We start from the raw sequence: 17247 nt of genomic DNA on the forward strand, positions 1-17247 counted from the left end.
GTCATCAGCGTTTGATTCATGCATCAATACACCCGCACACACAAGTTGCTTTCAAAACTGTCAGGGATCTATTGAACCCACACTGATACCAATGTTAGTCCTTGGATGCTTGAATGCAAAATTGTTGTGGGGTGAAGAACACACGGTTACGCTCGAAATCGCCTGGAAGGTCCACACTCTCAACTCTTTTACAATTTGAATGCTTTTCTTGTAACTGGAACTGTTACTGTTTTATATATCTGTATGTTTTTCATACCCTTTCACTGTATTTATAAACTTTAAGGAGTTCAAGTTTTGAAACACATCCTTATGAGAAATCCCTTTATTTTCAAGAGACATGTCTTCGTGTATTTGAACATTTGCTCATGGCTCGGCCAACCAATAATAAAAACAAATCATGAACTAGTTTATACAGAGTCGAGTCACGAGTTGCTGGGTTCGTTTACCACCCCTACTCATAGAGGGAATTGGCAGGTGGGGAATCAAGACGATGACTAGTGTTGGTAAACAATCTAAACTAACCGAAGTGTCAAGCTAAACTCATTCTTGTGGTGAGCCGAGCCAAGCTTCAGCTAATGGCAACCTCAGTTTCAACTGGTTCATTAACAAAAAAATGCAATAAATTATAAAATAATAAACAATTGAACTGAGAACATGCCATAAACAAATAGTATTTGAATTACTTGTTCCTAGCAAGCCAAACACTTCAACCATATTATGATATAAAATACATGTAAAATATATTTATTACAGTTAATGGGAGTTGATCTTAGTCAAAACACTCTTTGTTCATGTTCAGCTGGACAAATATATATTATAAGTTTGAATGAGATGAGATGAGTCACAAGTAAGGGTGGGCATCGGGCTCGGCCCAAACCCATTTATAGCTCGACTCATTGGGTTTCAAGTGTGGCCCGGCTAGGAGATGGCCTGATTCCTAATGGGCTTGGGTTTGAAGAGCAGCCCATATGACCCAGCCCATTGACCAAATGGTCCAATGTTCAGTACATCAGTTCAGCCCGGTCCAAACTCATTTGTACATTATTTTCTAATGTCAGCAACTCTAATTCTTGAATAAACCATTAGTCTCACGCACCCAGCTAATTATCTTTTTATTTCAAGAATTCCTTAAAAAGAGCCCTTACCCATCACTTTTGGGGGAATTCTTAAAAGGAATGCCCCCAAAAAAGCCCTCCGTTCTTCATGTTTTCCTCCCCCTACATTATTTCGGGTTTCCTCATGAAATGCAAATGAAAACTCCCATAATTCATAGACAGAGCATGGAGCTGACGTCGGTTGCACTTATCGATTAATAAAGCATGGCCATGTAGTGGATACACCCACCGTACAAGGCCAACTATACTTCTCATGAGCTAGGCATCCCAACAGTTTTCTAAAGTCAGGCACAGTTGCCTTTCGATGCACCTTTGTATGTCTTTGTGGTTACATGAGTGAGTCATACTTGTAGTTTGCACTAGGGGTGGCAATTGGGTCGGATTAACGGATTGGCAGGTCAGAATACCTCAACAAGAACCATTTATTAAACGGGTCGGATGTGGCAAACATGAACATGACCCATTTATTAAACGGGTAACCCGACACGACAGAGTTAACCCGTTTAATAAATGGGTCAGGTTGACACGACACGGCAACCCGTTTATTAAACGGGTCAACCCGATAACATAGACACGATAACCGACCCGAGTAACCCGAATAACCTGTCTAACCTGAATAACACAATTAGAAAAAAAAATACATATTATACTTTTTTTTCTCCAAATCTCAATATGGAATTGTACTACCAACATTAACATAAAACTTCAACATAAAGACAACATCAACATAATTGTCTTACAAGTTACAACCATACTACAAACATATCCACCACGTTGTCTTACAATCATCAAGATAAACATAAATAATTAAACGTGTTGACCCGTCCGCCTAACCCATTTATTAAATGGGTCAAATGGCTTGGCATACCCCTAACACGAACATGACTCGTTTAATAAACGGGTTAGGTGGGTCAACCTGTTTATGACACGAACCCATTTAAGCCAAACCCTAACCCAACTAAGAAGCGGGTTGACGGGTTGGGTTAGATTTTGCCACCCTTAGTTTGCATATCCTGGTTCTCAGGATTTTTCATTGAAAGAATGTTGATTTTCTTTCTTGGACTAACAAGTTAGTATTTTTTTCTTGCCAAAAAGGAGCAAAGCGACCGATAACAAAAGTAATGCACTTAGCGAGCAAGCAAAGCTGACTTAAAGTTAAAGAGCAAAGCGCTCGATTTTAAGTCTTTTAAGTTTGGTGGCCTAATCCAATAAAAGAGTGGACGTCACTGCTCCTCTATTGCAATTTACAAAATTAATGCAAACTAATTAAGTAAATAATAATAATAATCAATAACTTCCCATCTAACCAACTAATTATGTTTTTAGTTTTTATAAAATAAATGTAACTAATTAGGTAATGGTAATAGTTACCAAGCTACTATGCAACTAGTGAATTTTTTTATTTTTAATATTACTAAAAATTTAATTAGGTAGCTTAGACTCATTGGGTCAACTCGGTAACCCATGGACCGACCCAAGCCCAGTCCATGTATATATCAGACCTAATTTAGACCCAGCAGCCATGAGTCAAGGCCTAAAACCTTGACCAAAACTGGGCCCATGGTAGGCTGAGTCGGCTTATCCCGCTGGGCCGCCCGGCCATTTGCCCACCCCTTCTCGTATCTCAAACCGATGGAAGAAACAAATTTGGCAGGATTTCAACAACTATTACAATTGCTTATTGGAAAAAATAAAAGAGCCATTTTCATTAAGTGGCCAATCTTTTACCCCCAATCTCAATAATGGGGCCCCGTATTTTTAAATTTCTTCCCAAAAACTGTGAAATATGGACCTCAGGTTAACATCCATCATTCGAAAGGCGTTCCTATATTGTTTTTTTAACTTAAAAATCTAAATCCATCCTCATAAGAAAGAGTAAATATATTAAACATTTAATTATAAAAGTTATTATTGTAAATTGACCTATAATTTGACCTTATTTAATAGATTTGATAAAGGTTTTGTTTGGCAGTTATCAGAAAAGTAGAAATTCATTATTATTGTCCCGTAGGCAGTCAAACTAGAGAAACACGAAGCCGAACATCCAATTTCTTTTTGTTTTTTCCTCCGGCTTTCACTTTGATTTGAAAAAAAAAAAGTAAAAGCAACCGTCGTTTGTCAAGTTGAGAAAAGGGCCATTATCGATATAAAAGTGATGTAAAGGACAAAATGGTAATTCAGTATAAACAATAATTTCTCGGAGAGAGAGAGTTTTATCTCATATCTTTTGACCAATGGTAGGGAAAATATATTTTAATATTTAAATATCAGCCGTACGGATTCTTTATGACTTTCATTTTCATCGGGAATACGTGCTGCTCTATATAAGAAATATATTTATTTATATCACATAATTAAAGGACAAAACTGCCCTTACTCTTACAAAAAAATTCAACACTAAATAGATTCTACCATTTTTTTCGAGTTCAACATTTTACAAATTTTCATAATATCATTCAAGTATCAAAAAGTCGTATTTTCTCATAAATAAGCATAATCAAACAATCAAACTCTTAACATATTAACTTTGTTGAACACATCGGTGTGATACCCATCCATATGAAAGTTTACATAACATAATTTTTAATATATATATAGACCAGACGCTTTTTGTGCTTACCATCAGTGGATAAGAGCATTCAGGTTGTTTTTCAAAAATCTGACATCATGGATTAGATAGGAAATCACACTTGGATCATGTTTTTTGAGAAAAAAAAAATTTAAGCATTAAATATTTTTTTAAATTATAGAACGTTGATTTTTGAATCTTATAAAAACCTAACTTGGTATCGAAATTGGTGATCCAAAAGTCAATTCCCATCAAATGTAGATTCTGTACGAGTAATTTAAAAAAAAATAAAAACAATCTTTCCAAAGCTCGATAAACACGCTATAGGCATAAAAAGCATCAGGCACCTCCCCATTATTCTCTCTCTGTATATAGTGATAAAAACATGTCAAATGTGTTTTTTTGTTTTATTCTTAAATGTTGAATGTACAAATGTAATCTTTATCCTTCATTTTATGAGGATCATGTCTTGGAGAGTTCAATTGTAACACATGCATATATTTTTATAAGGTTTGAATAATTAATGGTCCAAAATCTTTACAATTTTTTGAGGATCGAAATATCATTTTTTTTATTCAAAAACACTAAAAAAAATCCTGTGTATGTCTTTATCTAATTTCATCTTAAAACTATAACCAATTTGAACTGGGTTAGAGTGTCAAGTAAAAGTGCAATTTGCTGCATGGACTGGATATGGAACTGAACTATAAGAAAGTGAAATTTGCTCTACGGATTGGACATGGAGCTCAAGTAAGTCCTTAGCGAGCGATGCAAATTCTATCCAAGCCACCAATAGATGCTACCTCTGCACAAGTATGTCTTGGAAGGAGGCCAGTTGACTTGGCTCGGCTCAAACCAAGATAACTTGGCAACACCCTTAACTGGCAGGAGTGACATAAACCTGGCTAAGGAGGCATTCTGGTAATTAAAGTTTCTTGATCAGGAGATAAGCGGAACTCCAAATGCAATCTTGATGTTCAGTTAGAAATAAAGAAAAACATGATATTTGGTGAAGCAAAGGTCTCTCTCTCTCTCTCTCTCTCCGTTTTCTGAATCAATCCATTTTCGATCCCTTCTTCATTCACCCTGTTGAAACACGGAGAATTTCCTAATTCTCCTTCTAATTCCTCCGGGAAAATCCGTTACCATCTTTACCTAGATTCGAGACACACTTTGTGCTTGAACATCAAGAGCTTAAAAGAATTTCTAGAATTCGATCCCACACCCCAATTTCTTGATCTCCGAATAGAACCCCCTATTTCTGCTTCGAACCTAGTCGAATAACATCAACCCCACAAAAAACTGCGATAATTTGGTCACTTCTACCATCAAAATCTCCTCAAATCCGCTACTTTTGCTTCGATTATTCGATACCCATATCGAGGAAAGCACTGCATTCTTTGAAAACAATGTCATTTGAGGAAGAAGAAGCATTCGAGAACACTCTCCTTGTCGTCCGGGAAGTCTCCGTGTACAAAATTCCACCTAGAAGCTCTAGTGGTGGCTACAAATGCGGAGAGTGGCTTCAATCGGATAAGATTTGGTCGGGGAGATTGAGGGTCGTCTCTTGCAAAGAAAGGTGCGAGATTCGGCTCGAGGATCCGAACTCCGGCGAGCTCTTCGCCGCCTGCTTCGTCCTTCCTGGCCAGCGGGAGAATTCCGTGGAAACTGTTCTTGATTCGTCGCGCTACTTTGTGCTGAAGATCGAGGACGGTAGCGGCAAGCATGCGTTCGTCGGCTTGGGCTTCACCGAGAGGAACGAGGCGTTCGATTTCAACGTCGCCCTCTCGGATCATGAGAAGTATGTCAAGAGGGAGCACGAGAGGGATTCAGGGGAAGAGAACGATGATAGCCACATTGACATTCATCCTGCAGTGAATCACAGATTGAGGGTAACGGAATGATTGATGATATCCTTATGATTTCTTTCGAGGCTTGTTTAGAGAATTTAATGGGAATCATGTTTCTTGGTTTCTTCTTTAAGTTTGATAATTGATTTAAGTTCTATTGCTTACAAATTTACCAGTCTTCTCCATAGTTATCAGAGTAAGAAGCGGTTGTGAGAAGTGATGCGTGATGCCTATGTTCAAGAAGTTCCTGGATGCGTGAAGTTTGAAGCAAGAAGTGTGTGTTCAAGAAGTGCCTGGAATCCTGGATGCATGAAGTTTGAAGCGCTTATGAAGATAAGGAGAAGAGTATAACAAAGACCAATAGAAACGCGTAGGAAATGAAACAAGGATTAGTTAAAAGTTAAAATCAGTCTTTTTCACTTAAAATGAAATTTAAGTCTTATTACAAAAAAAAATCATTATATATGTAAGTTTTATAATAAGAACGTTAATGTTGAGAATTATGAAAAACGGCATTTCCAATATGAAAGAAGTTCATTTTCACATCGGGAGAAGCAAGCTTTTCATTTTAAGCAAATTTCCCATAAAGCTGTAGAAGTGTGAAAGAAGCATGTTAGTTTCAGGTTCCCTAGCGATCTTTTGAGGTTTTAAGAGGCTTCAGGTTATATGCTTATTTTTCTCTGGTTTTATTTTCCTGGTTGAATGTCCTTTTTTATTTTCTTTTCCCCTCTTTTGGTTCATCCAAAGTTCAGTCCTGTTGTTTGATTGTTTATTTCCTTGAGCCTGTTGTTGATTAATTCATTGATTTTGTTGTCTACAGCTTTAATTTATTGGTTTCATTTTATATTTGACTGGGATTAGATTTCATTGGACTATATCCTGGTTAAGCTGTTGTAATCACATGTAGTGTAATAGATTGATTATTTTTGGAATCTCTGTTCCTCAATGCGAGGAAGAAATCATACAGGAACTCTATCTTGTAAAGTGCATGCCTTCATTATGTCTGGACATGCAATTTGTTGGTACCTTTTGGGTTTGCTCTAGAAAAGAAGTTGATCTGTTCATCCTAAAGCTTCTGTGCGTCTGGATTTTTCCACTTTCGATTCCTATAACCTGCGGGTTCTGGTGAGAAAGTTTGTTCCATAGAGTGGCTACATATGATGTCACTGCACTTTGATATGTATTCGTCATGTAATATTTGTTCTGTTTTTGGTAGATATTGAGGACATTTGGTTTTCTCAAAAGATCAATCTTCTTGATAATCTGGCATATCTTGTTGTGGTTGGTGTTTAAGCATACATCTACCTGATCTTATGTACAATAAATATTTCACTGACACATTCTCTTTTATGTGCCCATTTGGTAACTGTTTAAGGTCTGAATTATGTAATTGACTCAAATGCTAAATATGATACAATTTTTTTCTGGAAAATAGATAATATGTATTGTTCTACAAGCTGTATTAATTTAAAGAACTTTGCTGGAATAATTTCCATTTCAGTCAAGATATACCTCCTATCATCAAGTTGATATTTCAGGTTAGTGTTGAATACCATGCTCATATGTAGATATTTTTGGAGGGAAAGTAAAATTTTATTTCAGAAACTGGGTGATGAGCGATCACCAAGATAGACAGACATTGAAAGCTTAACATAAAACAGTTAGAACCCAAAACTTTCATGCCGAATCCATGATAAGACGCAGTCAGGCCATTTGAGAACATCAGAAGCATGAATTTCCTTCCAAATGGAGTGATGAATAGATAAAAGTGAAAATATCTTCCTGTTGAACAGCTGCCCATTCCTCTCAAGCCAGGTAAACCACCTAGCTGATATGAGCCACCATTTCCATATGAATCTCCACCTCTTGCTAGGGCGTAACTTGAACTATCCCAACAGCAGTAAACGAATGCGTGAGGAAGTCGTTAGGGAAAAAGAAAGGTCAGGCCAAGCTTTCCTGAACAACCATTGGAATGAATGGCAAACACCAAAGGAGGTGCTTGGTTGATATGTAGATATTATCAACCATATACTGTTGATCTGCTATATGGTGAGATAACAAACTATTAGTTACAGTTTTCAGGAGGTTAGGGTTCTAATGGCTTACCAAGTTCATTAAGCGGACACTAAGAGGTGTCAAACTAATCTATTCTGCCAAACATGCACTCCCTTGAAGATTCAGATTCCTGGAGTATATGTATAGGAAAATGGCCTAACTGCAATTAGGTTCTATTTGGGAGCCGTAGTTGGGAACGGTGAAGGGGGATTCACGATATCCCAAGCATCTCCATTGATTGGAGTCACCGTTTTGGGAGGGGAGCGGTATTGGGAGGGGAGATGGTGTTATAAATGGGTGGATTTCAAAAATGTCCTCATGAGGATGTTATTGCCAAATCCACTGATTTCATCACTGCTTCCATTTTCCAACAAAGGCTCCCAAACAGAGCCTTATTTTTGCCAAAAGTGCATCTATACATTCAAATAATTGCAAAGCAAAAACTTGGATTTGGAGTCTGTCTGGTCCATAAACTGATTGAAACACTCTTTTAAAACATCAGATGCATCCTTACCCCCTAGTTTGATATATTATATTGCTGTTGTTGGTTAACTGTGTGCACTTTATTTTGGATTATATAATTTTTCCTCTCCAGCCAATAGTTAATCTAACAGAATCCTGCTGTTGAAAAAATCTAAGCCGCAGAAGAAGAATAACAACTAAATTCTGTCCAATTTGGCAGCTTTCCTGGTTAATGTTTAGCATTCCTCCATCCTTTGTATTGAAACAACATAGAAGAGCCCAAGAATTAGGCTCTCCATCGAATCATGCATGTTGTCAAACCTTATAAAAGTATTTTGAATGCTGTTGTTTTTATAAATAACATCTTAAACACCATATGTTCAAGGCTGGAGGCACTTGAAACATCTAAATGAAGAAAGTCCTGGTCTGCAGGGCCTGGAAGGTTGAAAGGACAATCATACTCCTCATCATCAGTTTCTATTTTTCCTGCTATCTTTCTGAGAAAAGAAACCTGGTTTTATCACTTTCAGGCTTTGTGTAGATAGGCCTAACTTGGACTGAAAAGCCATATAACCTTGATGAGTGTTTTTGACTAGTGATGGAACAGATGCTTGGCCCCATATTTGTTCCTAATGCGAGATGAACACCATCCATTAGGGCTGGTAAACAAGCTGAACAAACAAGCAGGGCATGTTCGGGCTCGGCTCGTTTATTAGTGGATTGAGCTCATGGCTCGGCTCGTGTTCATATTTAGCCGATCTGAGTTTGAGCTCGGCTCGTCCCTGAATAAGACGAGCCGAACACGTGCTTGCTCGTGTAAAAACATTCCATGTTATTTATACATAGTATATACATTTTATATATTATAGTTGAAAATATATATAACTTTTTATAAATTACACTTAATAGTCCATATTTAATCTATATATTTTTCATTCATCCTTCTTTTTTATATATATTTTATGCATTCTTCCTTATATATATATATATATATGAGCACTATCGAGCCAAGCCGAGCGGAACACCTTGTGTTTGGGCTCGACTCGTTTAAGCTAAACGAGCTGCTTGTGGCTCGGCTTGCCAACTATATGAACCGATCACGAACGAGTTCGTGACAAACCGAGCCGAGTCATGAGCTGCTCTGTTCGTTTACCAGCCCTACTGTCCATTCTCTCTCCCTAACAATTATCGCCACTTTAAAAGCTAGGACATAATCATGAATTCCATCCTCCTTATATCAAGCTGAGTTAAAAGTCCCCATGAGGCCAAATGGAAACATTGCTCTGTTTGACTTTTCCAAAGGAATCTTGCCAGAGCTTTCTCCAGCCTGCTTGCAACTTTCTTTGGAATCTTGTGGAGACGAGAGAATTAATCATATGAAGGAACACTAGAGAGAACGTGTTTAACGAGTACGACATGACCAGCCATCCAAAGGTAGTTTACATACTATGATCTTAGCTTCGTGTAGACCCTATCTTCTATGCCAACCAATGTGTGCTGCTGATGCAGGGCAGGATGGACCCAGACCCTACTCCAAGACCCGTGACCCGGATCCAGATCCATCGAGAAGAAGACCTGGATCTTGTCTCGGGTCCATGACTGGACCCGAGACCCGGATCCGCCAGCTGAATAGTTAAAACCCTCTCTTAGGGTTTTACGAAGGACAGATCACATTTTTCTTTGGCAGCAGCCTTATTCTTTAGCAGTTCCTTTTCTTTGCCTTTACCAGTGTTTTATTTTTTTTTATTGCATTTGTTCACGTAGTTTATCATTCAGTCTAATGTCTTTTATCTATTGAATCCATTATTTTCAAATAAAAGAAGCAGGCCCACTGATTTCCAGTGGGCATTTCTCTCCTTTTCTGAGCATCATTCGACCATACAAAATCTGATCATTGAAATCAGTCGACTGGTGTCTCGCTGCCAACATCTCCACTGCATCAGTTGGTATCAGAGCCAGCACCTTTCCCCTCATACGCAAGATGGCTTCGGAGGTGAGGGGCGATCCGGCGACGACGATCAAGCAGGAAGATGCCGGCAACGCAGATCCGATGCTGCGGATGATGGAAGTGATGACGAAGATGCAAGAGAACGTGTTGCGTATCAGCCGTGACGTGGCCGGAATATCACGCCGACTTGATGGGGTCGAAGATAGGGTTGCGAGGATCGAATCACCGGCAGCGACTCCCACGCCTTCTACACAGCAAATGGATCTGGTTAGGGGTGGCAGCACGGTTGTCCTCGTGGAAGCGGTGGCTGACGATCCAACCCAACCAACTGTTCAGGCCGCCGCACCACCAGAAAATGCAGGAAGGGGGCTGCGCAGGTACGCCGACCTCACGTCGCCCCACCCCGAGGTACCGCTGATGCCCTGTGGTGGGGTAACCACTTGGTTGGGGGGAGAAGGGGGTCCCAGTGGCCATTTGGGTGCGCCTGCCTGGCACCGACCCACGCAGCAGGGGCTGCAGGTCGGGCACGGCACGCGTGGCCCGAGCATGATGCCAGACCAGACTGAAGAGGGGCTCCCCAACCGCAGTTTGGGTGCGCCTTCCTGGCACCGACCCACGCAGCAGGGGTTGCAGGGCGGGCACGGCCCGCGTGGCCCGGCTGTGCTACCCAGTCAGGCAGCCTTCGCACCAGACGTACCCCGGGCGGGGGAGGGTCTGTCGACTTTCCCAGCACCTGTGCGCGGGGGAAATGTCGCAACCCAACCGCAGGTTCGGGGGGCTGATTTTGCTTGGACTGGGCCTGACCTCTCAGGGCCCGGTCTGGATCCTATGTTAATTGGGTCCGGACCCGGTTATCGAGGACCACCCTTTGGGTTCTCGGGAGCGGGTCCGGGTCTCACACCCTCCTATCTAGCCTACCCAGTTGGGTTCGGTTCGCAGTTTCCTACAAATCCGACCCAACCCGTTACTTTTGAACCCCAAAATGGATCCTATACCGACCCAAACTTGTATCGGACCCGGGCGGAGCTCTAGCTTGATTTTGAGTCGGGTCAAAACCAGACCCATAATCGTATGGATCGTGGATTGAGTTCAAACCACGCCTCTTACCCCCACAACTCAATTCCTGATCCAACCTATCCAAATCTGGGTCCGACGAATAGTCTAGGATTAGGCCCGATCCATATCCAGTCGGGCGAATCATCTCAGTCCAATACCAACCCAACCAGATACCCGAATCAGAACCAACCCGGTAACCCACCCCAGATCCAAAACCCAATACCATACCCTACCCAATACCATTATCCTAACCCGACCTATAACCCAAACCCATACTATCCAATTTCTACCCACCTAGGGCCCGAGACCCGACCAACCCTTCCACCTATCGCAGGACCACCTGTCATACCGGTCCCCCAACGTCGGGCACAGATGGCTCCCGCCCATGGGCCAGCCAGACCGAGGCAGATTCAGCAGGGACCGGCGCGACCTGAGCGTCGTCCACACGTCATTGGAGTAGCACAACACCAGCAGCCAGGCGAGCAGAACCGCGATGATAGAGCAGTGTGGGATGATACTTTTTGGGATGAATACCCTGCAAGCATGGTGGAAGCCCGTCAGCAGAGAGCACCAGAGCGCCCCTCCACGTATGGGGTGAAGTTAGAGCTTCCAGAGTTCGCGGGCCGGTTCGATGCAGAGCAGTTCTTTGATTGGCCATATGCCATCCAATTCTTCTTCGACTACCACGATGTCACCGAGCACCGTCGTGTCTCCCTAGCCTCTACTCGATTGAGAGGCCTAGCGCAGACATGGTGGGTTGAGATGCAGCGGTCAAGGGAGCGACAGGGATTAGAGCGTGTACAAACTTGGGAAGAGATGCAGCGGTTGATGCAGTCTAAGTTCGTGCCGTCATATCATGCCGAGAGAGCCTACAAGGTGTACCTGACCCTGCGTCAAGGCACCAATACCGTGGCAGATTACACTGCAGAGTTCCATCACCTTTCCCTACGAGTGCAGATCGAGGAGACCGCCCGCCAGCAGGTCACGAGGTATATTTCTGGTCTCTGTCCTGCTATTTCTGACGACTTCAGTTGTATCACAGTCGAGTCACTGGATCAGGCAAGTAGTTATGCTATGAATGTAGAGGAGAAACTGAAAAGGAGGCAGGAACATATGTCATCCCGTAGTGATCAGGCCAGTCAACCCAAGTCGAGTTTCCCAATCAGGGGAGCGAGCTCCCCTAGGAAAGAAGATTCAAAGTCCACCCAAGGAGTCGACCATAGCAAACCCGATCAGTCTGGACCCGCGTACCACACCAGATCCAAGGGTAAGCCCAATGAGTCAATTGTTCGTTGTTTTAGGTGTCAAGAGTTAGGTCATATTGCATCCAAGTGTCCCACCATGAATAAGAACACTCATCTAGCAGAGGGCATTGTTGAGTCTGCGTCCGATAGTGAGAGCGAGGGTGAGTCGCTTGTTGAGGGTAATGACGAGGTGAAAGTCATAGAGTTCGATGGCAGCATCGAAAATTTGTTAACCATTCGTCATGTGTTGACCACATCCCGAGAGTCGACCCCCACAAAATGGTTACGAACTAATATTTTTAGAACCCGGTGTAACTGTGAGGGGCGTGCATGTGATGTTATCATTGATATTGGAGCATGCGAGAATATGGTGTCCGAGAGTGTCGTGTCCATCTTGAACCTAAAAACAGAAAAATTGTCCCAACCTTATAAAATGGCATGGTTCAAGAAAGGCAACGAGGTGCCCATCACTCTGCGTTGTCTAGTTCGTTTCTCTATGGGAGAGCATTACCACGATGAAGTGTGGTGTGACGTGGCGCCTATGAGTGCGTGTCACATCCTATTGGGACGTCCCTGGCAGTTTGACCGTAAGACCATCCATGATGGCCGTAGGAATACGTACACATTTGTCTTTCAGGGTCATAGGATAGTTCTCCTTCCCACCAAGGAGACCGGGTTGCCCCGGCTAGCAGGCCTAGTTGACCGATCTTCCCTCCTTGGGCTGCCCGAAACTTGGCACTTTTCTCCTACATCTAAGGTGTCTGATCTATATGCTTACTGTGGAGACAACAAGTCGTCAGAGCCGACTTCTTTCTCACCAGGGGAGAATGATGCAGGGCAGGATGGACCCAGACCCTACTCCAAGACCCGTGACCCGGATCCAGATCCATCGAGAAGAAGACCTGGATCTTGTCTCGGGTCCATGACTGGACCCGAGACCCGAATCCGCCAGCTGAATAGTTAAAACCCTCTCTTAGGGTTTTACGAAGGACAGATCACAGTTTTCTCTGGCAGCAGCCTTATTCTTTAGCAGTTCCTTTTCTTTGCCTTTACCAGTGTTTTATTTTTTTTATTGCATTTGTTCACGTAGTTTATCATTCAGTCTAATGTCTTTTATCTATTGAATCCATTATTTTCAAATAAAAGAAGCAGGCCCACTGATTTCCAGTGGGCATTTCTCTCCTTTTCTGAGCATCATTCGACCATACAAAATCTGATCATTGAAATCAGTTGACTGGTGTCTCGCTGCCAACATCTCCACTGCATCAGCTGCCCTTGATATGCCTAGATTAGGGGCATTCCAAGATGCTTCATTAGTAAGTTCCCAAGTTGGCAACCAAATATGATATTTAGTGACCACTTTTCTTATGCATTTTTTTTCAAAAATAAAAGGAAATTTCTAATAAACTAATTATATTTTTGCAATAATATCACAATATTGTATTTATGATGTGTCTAGTGCTACTGTGGCTAAAATAGTTCATTGTTAAATGATTTGAGTTGGTATTGATCCAAAGTGAATATGTTGGCAGAATAACTCAGAAGTATTTCTTCTTTAAATAAATTTGGTTGTTTTGCACCTCATAATTTCTCTGAACAATCATTGTGATCATTCTGTTGCAAGTTCTGGAACAACTTCCTATCTGGGGAAGAGTAACACCACCACCTTCTCCCTGGTTCACCTTTCCTTATCGACCTTCCTGTGAAGTGGTAACCGCAGTCTAGTCTAGCTTTTAACTGGGAAACAGAAAAGTGTCCATGGGAACCTGGAAGCATGCAACGGATAATCTCTATATAGAGGTAGAATCTAGCTCAAGAGCTCGTGCTTGTCTTGGTATTGGAAACTGTGGTGTTGCTGATGTGGCCTTACTGCTAGCAAACATCGGCTTTTGGATGCTTAGCACTGTAATTTGGGGTGAATGTCCTACAATTATCGTGCATGAACTTTGATGTGTTAGAACTTGGAACTATGCAGGAAAATCTTGAGTTATCAGGAAATACCAGGAGACTGTATGTGTTAAATGGTGTTCTCTTGTCAAAGTGGATGGATATGCCATGTTTATCATGAACCATCCTTGAGAGCACAGCCTCAGTGTATTATAGTTCGGGATATCTCATGCATCATATCAATGTAGCATTCCAATGGAAATTAAAAAAGCATATCTGTACTAACACTACATTTAAACTTTACATTAGTGAGCCTGATCTTTCTATAACTAAATTCTCGTACTCTCAACTGCATCAATGTGGAAAATCTCAGAACAAAGGGAAAAAACGAGATTTCATCCATATGGGTATGGATAAAAAACTTTAGGTTTTGGGAACTGTAGAAGACAATTAAACATGTTACTGTTGCTGAAGAATCAGCTTGAGATATAGGACATAGAAAGGGAACTGCACCTCTTCTGTGAGCTGCTGATTTAAAATAGCCAGTTTGCATTCTGACAGGAACTTTTTAAAGTTTGTATTGGCCTGCCAGTATGAGCCTGCAAATCCATATTGAATTCTCTGTTGGCCTATGAATCCCTTATTGGTAATTGATCTTGGTTTGTGTCTCCTCAAGTTGTAAGCAAGTCCCTTTGTTTTTATTTGGATTAACAATTGTTGCTTTATCAGGAAGGCGAAACAATCAGGATCAATGTGAAGAACAAACCATCCACTGGAACTGGCATGTTATCAGCTGCTGGAATACATGGAGCGTCCGGCACACGGAATGCTAGCGGATGCCTTGCACCTCCACCAAGTGATGCACCGAAGATCAGGTCACCTCTTCCACCACCACCCAATGATTCTTTTGCTGCTCGGATGACCCATGATGCTGGGCATCTCCATGTCTCAAATGAAAGTGCAAGGCATAGTACTGATCCTTTGTTAGATTTCTCCAAGATTGAGGTCTGTTCTTCCATTCTCAAGGGGAAATCTCTCTCTCTCTCTCTCTCTCATACACGCAGACATGGTCACCTTTGTGCGTGCTTGAGATTAACAATGGGATAATCTAATGATTTATTTTGATTTATGTGGGATTGCAGAGAAGCCTTCCTCAGGTGACTGGCTCAGGATCAGCCAAGGGCACTGCATCTGGATGGGCGGCCTTCTAAGATTGTTAGCACATGCAAGATCAAATTGAACAGAGAAAATGGCCATGAAAAGGGAAGCGGAGACACACTCTTCCCCTCCTCTCTCTGGCCAGTAACACATACTTGGTGCTCGACATTTTACAGATAGGTGAAACCTTTTTTTTGTGGTTTATCAATAAAAGTTTATTCACCAACGATGTGCCCATTTCAATATCTAAGTATACACAAATTTCTCTATTTCTTCTGTTGAGAAATACTCTTGACTGTTGGTATACATGTAATTCTGGTACTACCCATACTGTTTTCTCTTTTCTTTTGTGTTTGTTACTGCTAATTATGTATTTTTGGTGTGCACGCATGTACGAATGATTGGTATGATTTGATATTTCACCTCTTAAACATGGGATCTGAATGTTGTATGCGTCCTAGCAGTTGTAGGCTTGCTCCAAGCGAGGCTCTCAAGCAGGAGTGTGCTAGCGTGCACTTCCTCTTTGCCGGAGTTGTCTATGTGAGCACTGTAGAAAGTGCCACTGCTTAATTTTGGTCCAACTTGCGTAAAGGCAGTCTGTCATCCTAAATCCATAGGTTTTTCAAATGCTTACCAATTTGTAGACAATGATCAAGGGCTTATACCCGCCTCTTTATGATGGTTAGTCATATGTAGATTAGGGATGAATAGCAAATAAGATGGATCAAAACTACTTGACAGCACTTACTACAACAATGTGCACATAATGGAAATGCTTCATATGAAGCTATTCGGTGGTTTGGTAAGGGCTAAATGTTAAGAGTGGATGTGCTCTGCCTCCGATAGGCGAGCAACGGTAATCTTGCTTGAACTTTCTAAATTCTATCTGCAATACGTTAAAAACTAAAGTTTGGCCGTGGTATCTGATCGATCCAATCATGATCTTGAACAACTACCATTACAAAGTGTTACATATCCAGTAGCTTGTGTTACACTGAATAGCAGAGTCAGACTAAGGTCGTTGGTTTTTCTTTGTAATTTTTTCATGTGCTAGGCCATTGTTGGCATAGGCTTAATATGTAGTTAATGATTTATGTGCTATGCAAGTAATATCATACAAAATTAATTTTGAATTCAACAATCGTCCTAGGTTCAACTCCCACAGGGTTGCGGGTGATGAGTGGGTAAATTTCAACCTACGGAGGCTGCACCCAGTTGGCTTGGTGCAGGGAGGCAGGACAGTCAGGTTGATTGTGATTAGTTGGCCTATTTCAGGTGATGACTGCAACAGACCTGCTCGTGTGCTCTGGGTGGCGAGTGGTGAGCTGGATGCACCTCTCAGACGAGTGTCTGCAGACACAAACTCCACAGTGAAGGTGGCTGGACAGCAGTTTAGGATCCGGTTGAAGTCAGCCTTCTGATCACTGATGCAGACGATGAAGATCAGGGTCTGGGTGAATGTGATCAACTGGCCCACTTTGGGCTCAGTTAGCTGTAGATCGGCTCTTGTGTTTCCTTGCTAAGTAGATCTCCATAAGGCTGGACGTGTGACGAGGAGTTGCCTTCTTGTTTGGGATTGCCAGAGTGAAGAAGTCCCACATTAGATAGGTTACCATAGGGTTACGAGGAAGGTTCCCATCTTGAGATTCTTGGATCGGCTGGACTTGGGACTCCTCTAGGATCAGTGGATTTGGTACAGTTGATATTACTATCGATTTCATATGTCGAGTTTGGGTCGAACGTGCTCGTGATAATAATATAATCTACACAAAGAAAAAGAAATATACACCCACGAGAGTTGCAGCAAATAAATAAAAAGAAATCAACACCACCACCAACAAAATCCCATGGCAAGCAAAAAAAATGCTGAACCGATCCAACTAAATTCGAGAGGACTGCTGTA

The 17247-nt window shown here is 41.7% G+C and overlaps 1 protein-coding gene across 1 annotated transcript; it reads left to right on the forward strand.

The window, feature by feature from the left end:
* The first annotated feature begins 4689 nt into the window (after nucleotides 1-4689).
* On the forward strand, nucleotides 4690-15689 carry LOC149821589 (uncharacterized protein At1g03900-like). The gene is made up of 3 exons (XM_089980663.1): nucleotides 4690-5576; nucleotides 14916-15191; nucleotides 15329-15689. The coding sequence occupies exons 1-3, from the start codon at nucleotides 5094-5096 to the stop codon at nucleotides 15395-15397; spliced, it is 828 nt and encodes a 275-aa protein (XP_089836789.1). The 5' UTR covers nucleotides 4690-5093; the 3' UTR covers nucleotides 15398-15689.
* The last annotated feature ends 1558 nt before the right edge of the window (nucleotides 15690-17247 follow it).

The sequence above is a fragment of the Nuphar pumila genome, chromosome 11 (genome assembly GCF_984573655.1).
Source record: "Nuphar pumila chromosome 11, dmNupPumi1.hap1.1, whole genome shotgun sequence".
Classification (NCBI taxonomy): Eukaryota; Viridiplantae; Streptophyta; class Magnoliopsida; order Nymphaeales; family Nymphaeaceae; genus Nuphar; species Nuphar pumila.

Excerpts from the sequence above, each read along its gene's own strand:
- LOC149821589 (XM_089980663.1), top strand. The coding sequence starts at position 5,094 with ATGTCATTTGAGGAAGAAGAAGCATTCGAGAACACTCTCCTTGTCGTC. Across the intron at positions 5,577-14,915 it reads CAGTGAATCACAGATTGAGG|GAAGGCGAAACAATCAGGAT; the intron begins GTAACGGAATGA and ends TTGCTTTATCAG. Across the intron at positions 15,192-15,328 it reads TAGATTTCTCCAAGATTGAG|AGAAGCCTTCCTCAGGTGAC; the intron begins GTCTGTTCTTCC and ends GTGGGATTGCAG.